Source organism: Hemibagrus wyckioides, linkage group LG13 (genome assembly GCF_019097595.1).
Source record: "Hemibagrus wyckioides isolate EC202008001 linkage group LG13, SWU_Hwy_1.0, whole genome shotgun sequence".
NCBI classification, from domain to species: Eukaryota; Metazoa; Chordata; class Actinopteri; order Siluriformes; family Bagridae; genus Hemibagrus; species Hemibagrus wyckioides.
The window spans coordinates 2,037,501-2,045,000 of NC_080722.1; the positions used below are offsets into that span (position 1 = coordinate 2,037,501).

Consider the following 7,500-nt stretch of genomic DNA (forward strand, 5'->3'; position numbering starts at 1 on the left):
GTGATGATGTTGATGATGGTGATGATGATGATGGTGATGATGGTGATGTTGATGATGGTGTTGATGGTGATGATGGTGTTGATGATGATGATGGTGTTGATGATGATGATGATGGTGTTGATGATGGTGATGTTGATGATGATAATGATGATGGTGTTGATGATGGTGATGTTGATGGTGTTGATGATGGTGATGTTGATGATGATAATGATGATGGTGTTGATAATGATGATGGTGATGATAATGATGATGGTGTTGATGATGGTGATGTTGATGATGGTGTTGATGGTGATGATGGTGTTGATGATGATGATGGTGTTGATGATGATGGTGTTGAGGATGGTGTTGATGATGATGATGATGGTGATGATGATGGTGATGATGATGGTGTTGATGATGATGATGGTGATGATGTTGATGTTGATGATGTTGATGATGATGGTGTTGATGATGATGATGATGGTGTTGACGATGATGGTGTTGATGATGATGGTGTTGATGATGATGATGATGATGATGATGATGATGGTGTTGATGATGGTGATGATAGTGATGATGATGGTGTTGATGATTGTTTGTGTAGAGCGATCAGTGAGCGGTGAGCAGATGAAGGCTTTATCCAGAGATCTGAGTGAGGAGAAGAGTCGCTTCCTGCAGGAGCTCAGAGCTCAGCTTCTCCAGCAGCTGGGACAGGACGAGTGTGTGTGTGTGGACCGTGTGGTCACCATCGCCACCAACACGTTTACACGCAGAACACACGTGACCATGGAGCGACACGGCCTACAGGACACGCCCTGCTCATAATCACAGTGTGACATGCAGAACAGGATTATTAATAAAAACCTCATTTACACTTTATAATCAGATGTGTTCACATTGTCAGAGCTCTGTGTGTGTAGGGTGTGTATGCAGTGTGTGTGTATGAAGTGTGGTGTGTGTACGGAATGTGTTTGTACAAAGTGTGGTCTGTGTGTGTGTACAGAATGTGTGTACGGAGTGTGTGTGTGTAGTGAATGTGTGTGTATGTGTGTGTGTACGGAGTGTGTGTGTGTATGGTGTGTAGGGAATGTGTGTGTATGTGTGTGTGTACGGAGTGTGTGTGTATGGTGTGTAGGGAATGTGTGTGTACAAAGTGTGGTCTGTGTGTCCAGAGATTTAATTAACTTTTTATTATGAATCCATTCTCTAAATAAAGTTCTATAATTAAAGAGAATAAAAACAGAAATAAACTCTGTAGTAAATGAACTGGAGTAATCATGTTGTCTTCATTATTTTCTAACATCAACAATTATTTTTAAATTGGAAAAAAAAGTTATTTGTTGTGAAATACAACCTCCAGCACCAGTCTCAATTCAACAAACTGTGTTTATTATTCTATTTATTTATATATAAAAAGATTCATTTATAATTTGTTAATGTTTATTAAAAGATCATTTTTGTTTCCTTTATATATATATTTTAATAAAATAAGCATGTTTTAGATTTTTTAATTTAATGAGAAAGGATATGACGAGCTTTTAATTTTTTATTGAATTATTTTCTGATATTTACAGCTCTCTCTCTCTCTCTCTCTCGCGTCTCTGCACATAATTATTAATACGCTCTGATGACATGGAAGTGTTTTGATTTAATTTTTTATTCTGTGAATAAGTTTTGCTGCTGTAATTTTTTTACTGAATTAAAATCACATCACTCAGGTCACGTGTTTTCTCTTTTTTATTTTTAATCAGTTTGTAAAATTTATAATCAGGAACATTTTTTAAACACAATAAATTTTGTAATCAGAATTCCATCAGCTACAAAACCCCCACAACACGTCACACACACTCACACTCACACAGATAAACACAAGCGTACCGTTTTAGAGAGAAAGAGATTTCTGAAATGTAAAAATAAAGGTTTAAACCTTCCTACATGTGTAAAAATCTATAAAAGGATTTATTTTAAAACATGAAATAAATCACAAGCCATTATGTAGAACATAGAACATCACATCAGGGTGGATTTATAAATAACAGAATGAGAAATAAAATAATTATAAGGATTAAAATAAGATTAAAATTCTATCGTGTTTCTAAAACATTGTTAAAAACGTCATTTATGCAAATTTTTATTAAAAATTCGAAGAAATGTGAGTATAAATACTAAATACTTTTTAATTTAGAAAGTTAAATAATGTCGGTGTTACATTTATATTCTTCATAATATCATGAATAATACAGTTTCTGGGCGTGGCTTCGACGGCCATAAATAGTACAGAATGTTCATCCTTGAATTTAACACTGTATAAGACTGGCTCTGAGTGGGCGTGGCCTTTTAATATAAATTTACATACTGTATATTAATAGAGAGACGGTGTAAAGGGGGCGGGCCCATAATAGACACAAAATTTAAACCGCTTGAGGTGGGCATGGCTTTGTGCCAGAGAAACGAATGTGGGCGTGGCTTTATGTAAGAAAAGAAATGTTACTTTTACATGTCATATAAATATTGGAATGTTGAAGAGAGTGTGGCTTGAGAACATAGAAGATGAAGTGGGTGTGGTCTTTACATTCCACACTGTGATAGCAGTTACAAGTGGGCGTGACCTCAGAAGCAAATACGGTCAAGGTGTTCTGGACATCAGGAGGTCACTCCAGGGGCATGGCTTTAATAACATGGCTGCATGAATGCGATTGGAGAGGGAAAATGGGTGTGTTCTTTATATTAGACACTGAACATGGAAACTGAAACTGGTTGAAAAATGTGGGCGTGTCTTTAAAATGACATTCCATGGCTTCAATAAGATGAAAGCCAAAGTGGGCGTGTCCTTTAAATTCTGGACACCAGAAGGTCATTCGGGGTTCATGGCTTTAAGAACATGGCTGCGTGAATGCGAGAACTAAATTGGGCGTGTCCTTTAAATTCTAGACTATTTATGGAAGTCAGAGTGTAGGTGGGTGTGGCTTTAAGACTATGAAACGACATCAGATATATATAAATTAGACCAGCTCTGAGAGAGGGGGCGTGGCTGAAGACCACTGTGTTACTGTGACCTTGACCTCCTCTCGAGGTGAAGGCATAAATAGAGATTTAGGAGATATAAATAAAGCGTGTGTGTGTGTGTGTGTGTGTGTGTGTGTGTGTCACTTGCGGTGCTGTCCCTGGGCAAAGTGACAGGCGAACTCATACTTGTCACTGCAATGCACACCGCAGACGTTACACTGAAATGGCTGGTCGTAACCATGGCAACCCATGTGTACGGTGTAGAGCACGTTGTCTCCGAAATACGTCTGGCAGTGTGGGCAGAAGTACAGCGTCTGGGCGTTGATCTGCGCCGGCGATGACTCCGGACTCAGGAGTGTGTCCGCGTGAGGGTCCTGAGAGGGTGGGGTCAGGGCGTGACCCTTGACCTCCCTCTGATAGCTCTCCCTGGGCTGAGGAGGCGAACCGGGACGCAACCCATCGCCGCAGTCCTGCTCCTGATTGGCTGGCGGTTGGGAAAGCAGGAGGGGCTTGTCCTCGCCGATGAACAGTGTTCCCGGTTTGGTCTGCGTGGAGGCGGCGTTGGTCAGGCGGCGGAGTTTGTGTCGGCGGCGGCGATGGTGAGACAGGTTGCTCCGGTCGTTACAGCGGAACGGACAGAGCTCACACTTATACGGCTTCTCGCCCGTGTGAGAGCGCATGTGTGTCTCCAACTGACGCTCATACGCCGAGGAGAATGGACAGAGCTGACAACGGTGAGGCTTCTCTCCTACACACACACACAATATATATAAAGAAGAGAGAGACAGGAAAGGAAAGGAAAGGAAAGGAAAGGAAAGGAAAGGAAAAGAAAGAAAGAAAGAAAGAAAGAAAGAAAGAAAGAAAGAAAGAAAGAAAGAAAGAAAGAAAGAAAAAGAGAACATCATTATGAGAAATCAGAAAAAGTTTTATTGCCAGGTACAGCACAGGGTCAGCAAAGAGCACTTTACAGTACTAGGAATTTGTCTTGGTGTCAGGTACAAACATATACACAGGTATGAAATGTCAGTACAAATGTACACAATTTTAGAAAAGAGCTAGAATAAGTGACATAAATACTGTATAAAGTGACTTGCGTGAGAATTAGTGCAATAGAATGTAAAATGTGAAAGTGACTGTCCAAACATATATACAGATGTGAGATATGTACACAATCTAGAATGTAGAACGTAGATAACTATTGTGTACGAAAGTGTGAGTTTGAATGAACAGTAGTGCAATTTAGAATGTGGAAGCGAGTGTCTGGGTTGGGGGGGGGTCATCTGGGGGTAAATGAGGCACTGTTATAGAATCATGTGCAGAAGTTTTCACCTCCCCCCAGTGTGTGTGTCAGACCTGTGTGTGTGCGCATGTGCTCGATGAGTCTGGCCTGCCCCTTGCTGGCGTAGCTGCAGTAACGACACCGGAACTTTCCGTCACCCGTCCTCTCGAACCCATCCGCGTCCAGACGCACCTCGACGGACGCCAGGTGATCCATGGCACTCTGTTCCGCCTCACACACACCTGAAACACGACACACACCGGTCACGATCAGGTGTAGCACAACACCCTTTATTATCATTATCATAATTTCCTACAAAGCCACACCCCCCTGAAGCGCCCCATAGATTTTGGGGGACCACGCGACTCTCCTTCACCTGTCCGCAAATCCTCGTCACTTTTCTCGCCGTTCACGGACGCCGACAGCGCGTTGACATGATGCGTCTGCTGATCGAGATACTCCTGAAAGTCTCGCACAAAGTCCAGAGGCTCTGCCTTCATCTCGTTCATTGTCCAACCAGGACGCAGCGCTGATTCCATGCGCTCTATCCGCATCGACGCCGATCTGAGACACACACACACACACACACACAAACTAACTATAATTCAGTCAGTAGAAACGTTAGCCTTACATTAAGTTATGTGACTAGTGGGCGTGGTTATATTCATATGGGGCGGTTCTATGCAAATGAACGCACGCTGAACGTCAATTTGCAGAAATAACGTATTTTCATTATAATTATACGATAAAAAAAATAATTTCCAGCTTATTCCGCTTATTTATGCCCATTTTATTAAACATTAAGTTTATGTATTGTGATTAAAAAGGCGATTTAGATTAATTCAGGAAAAGAAAAAAGAAGTCTATGGAATCGTTTACCTGTGTTTCGGTGAGCAGGTGACTTAGCAGCCGACAAAAAAAACGAAAAAAAAAGACTGAAATATCAAATTAAAAAGTGAAAATAAAATCTAAGGAAACAACACGGAGTTACATTATGCTGTAATTCCTAAGAAAACTGTTTTAATCCATTATTAGGCGAAAAAAACGAAACAATAACCAAAGCTAACTGCGTTGCTAACCTGCTTTAACTGTGCTCCCCCCAAAAAAAACGTTTTTTTTCTTCTCCCACCCGCTTTCCGACAAACCCCGCCCTACTGCGTGATGATTGGGCTAGAAATTCCACAACACGTTCAGATTGGACCAACACGTGCGCGTGCTACAGATTCTAGCCAATCCCAACATAGAAGGCGGATTGTACACGACTACGAGTGTGGGCAGAAAAACAAAACCCTTGTGGTGTGACTCTAAATCGGGTCCCTCATGAAAAAAACATAGGTTCCTATCTAGAGAAGTAAGAACAACGGTTTTTGTTTTACGGGTCAATAGACTTGTTAAATAATTAAGAACGGTTTTCAACAGAATTATTTTGTTAAAAGATATGTGTGTTTAAATATATATATAAGAGCACCGTTCGTGACGTTGTTTCACACGAATAGATTTTAGACACCGGACCAGAAGGACCCGTATGTAAACAAGTGAGAAAATGGCGGCGCCCTTGTTCAGGTTCTTCGGAAAGGTGAATAAATGAATCGGAACTTCTTTTCTTTAGATTGCAAACTAAATTATACAGCACATAACGACTGATTATTATTGTTATAATATGTAATAACGCTGACTGCAAGTTAACCGCGTAAGGTTGTGGAAATAGATGTATTTTTATTCTCATCGTGCAACGTAATCAGACTTGGAGTTTAACACGGAACATTAGTCCCGTTAACAATATTGTTTTTAATGTTCTTTCTTGTCTTTAGGTTAAATAGATATTAAATGTAACTGTATGTCTCACGCATTAGCTGTTAAAGTTGGTTAAGAAACGAGGCTACTGTCGCACAGTGATGACGTAATGGACTGCACGCGAATGTTTACTTCAATCAATGAATACTCATTTTAATTAAAAGTAATGTGTGTACTACCATACTTTATACATAAAGTTTTAGATGTGAGTGAGTGAGGGAGGGAGGGAGGGAGTGATTGAGTGTGTGAGCGTTTAGGACACAGTGTGTGTGATTGTATAAACACAAACCTATAACAGTTTGTTCTAACGTGTTGTGGTTGATGGCTGTAGGCGAGCAGACAGCTGACCCAGCCCTGGGCTTCATGCCGGCCATTTGTCCGTCACTTTTCCGCTCCAGCAGCCGGATTTCCTCCTTTACAGACGTACACAGAGGAGGAGGCCATGATGAAGGAGACGGGTGAGCAGGAATAAAAACACCTCAAATAAATAAACCTCACCTTACAGACCTAAGAGAGCCTCATGACCAGTGTGTGTGTGTGTTTGGGTATTTTTATAACTGAGTGTGGTGAATTTTTGTGTTAACAGTGAAGAAGTTTGCTCAGGAGCGCATCGCTCCATTTGTGTCTAAGATGGACGAAACCTCTACGATGGAGCCGGAAGTGATCAGATCTCTGTTTGAGCAGGGGGTCTGTGTGTGTGTGTGTGCATGCTGAAAATCGTCAGAGATTACAGTACACACTACAGTAACATGGAGCTGATATGTGTGTGTGTGTGTTGCAGTTGATGGGGCTCGAGATAAGCACAGAGTATGGCGGTACAGGCTCCTCCTTCTTCTCCTCCATCCTGGTGATCGAGGAGCTAGGGAAGGTGGACCCATCCATATCGGTGCTGTGTGACATCCAGAACACGCTGATCAACACACTGATGATCAAACTGGGCACAGAGGAGCAGAAAGAAAAATATCTTCCTCGCCTGGCCACAGACACGGTCAGAGCACAGAGACACCAACCGCACTGCAGCTACAAATATTCTGTCTGTAATCCGCACAAACGCTAAAAGCCATTCCTCACTGATGTAATAGACACAGAGGCTACAAGGCCCCCTTCACTATAATAGACACAAAGGCCACACCTTCTTCATTATAATAGACACAGAGGCCACACTTTCTTCATTATAATAAACACAGAGGACACGCCTCCTTTACTGTAATAGACACAAAGGTCACGCCTCTTTACAGTAATAGATATAGATGGCATGTCCCTTTACTGTAATAGACACATACGTCACGCTTCTTTACTGTAATAGATACAGAGGCCACGCCTCCTTCACTATAATGGAGACAGAGGCCACATCTCCTTCACTGTAATAAGCACAGAGGCCACATCTCCTTTACTGTAAAATCCTCACAGGCCACACCTTATTCATTATTATAGACACAGAG

At 41.5% G+C, this 7,500-nt stretch overlaps 3 protein-coding genes across 5 annotated transcripts in view; 2 read left to right on the plus strand and 1 right to left on the minus strand.

Moving 5' to 3' along the window:
- LOC131363681 (L-seryl-tRNA(Sec) kinase) overlaps positions 1-1,562 on the plus strand; it is a 13,382-nt gene extending 11,820 nt beyond the window's left edge. For both annotated transcript variants that reach the window (XM_058406435.1, XM_058406436.1), the window contains exon 6: positions 584-1,562. In XM_058406435.1, the coding sequence (XP_058262418.1) occupies positions 584-804 (221 nt within the window). In that variant the 3' untranslated portion in view covers positions 805-1,562. The remainder of the gene's footprint in view (positions 1-583) is intronic.
- Positions 1,563-1,698: 136 nt separating this feature from the next.
- Positions 1,699-5,383, minus strand: LOC131363682 (zinc finger protein Pegasus-like). Its single transcript, XM_058406437.1, has 4 exons — positions 5,144-5,383; positions 4,641-4,828; positions 4,339-4,506; positions 1,699-3,733 (listed from the first exon to the last, which is right to left on the minus strand). Exons 2-4 carry the CDS (start codon positions 4,816-4,818, stop codon positions 3,126-3,128), a joined length of 954 nt encoding a protein of 317 aa, XP_058262420.1. The 5' UTR covers positions 4,819-4,828; positions 5,144-5,383; the 3' UTR covers positions 1,699-3,125.
- A 213-nt stretch (positions 5,384-5,596) lies between these two features.
- The window catches only part of acadsb (acyl-CoA dehydrogenase short/branched chain), an 18,365-nt gene continuing 16,461 nt past the window's right edge, over positions 5,597-7,500 (plus strand). The window contains exons 1-5 of one of the 2 annotated variants that reach the window (XM_058406433.1): positions 5,597-5,615; positions 5,761-5,840; positions 6,390-6,516; positions 6,645-6,745; positions 6,840-7,046. In XM_058406433.1, the coding sequence (XP_058262416.1) occupies positions 5,808-5,840; positions 6,390-6,516; positions 6,645-6,745; positions 6,840-7,046 (468 nt within the window). In that variant the 5' untranslated portion in view covers positions 5,597-5,615; positions 5,761-5,807. The other variant, XM_058406432.1, reaches the window with a different exon arrangement.

Coding starts and splice junctions, on each gene's coding strand:
- LOC131363682 (XM_058406437.1), bottom strand. CDS start 4,818: ATGCGGATAGAGCGCATGGAATCAGCGCTGCGTCCTGGTTGGACAATG. Junction 4,507..4,640: donor TGACGAGGATTTGCGGACAG/GTGAAGGAGAGT, acceptor GTCGTGTTTCAG/GTGTGTGTGAGGCGGAACAG. Junction 3,734..4,338: donor GCACATGCGCACACACACAG/GTCTGACACACA, acceptor GTGTGTGTGTAG/GAGAGAAGCCTCACCGTTGT.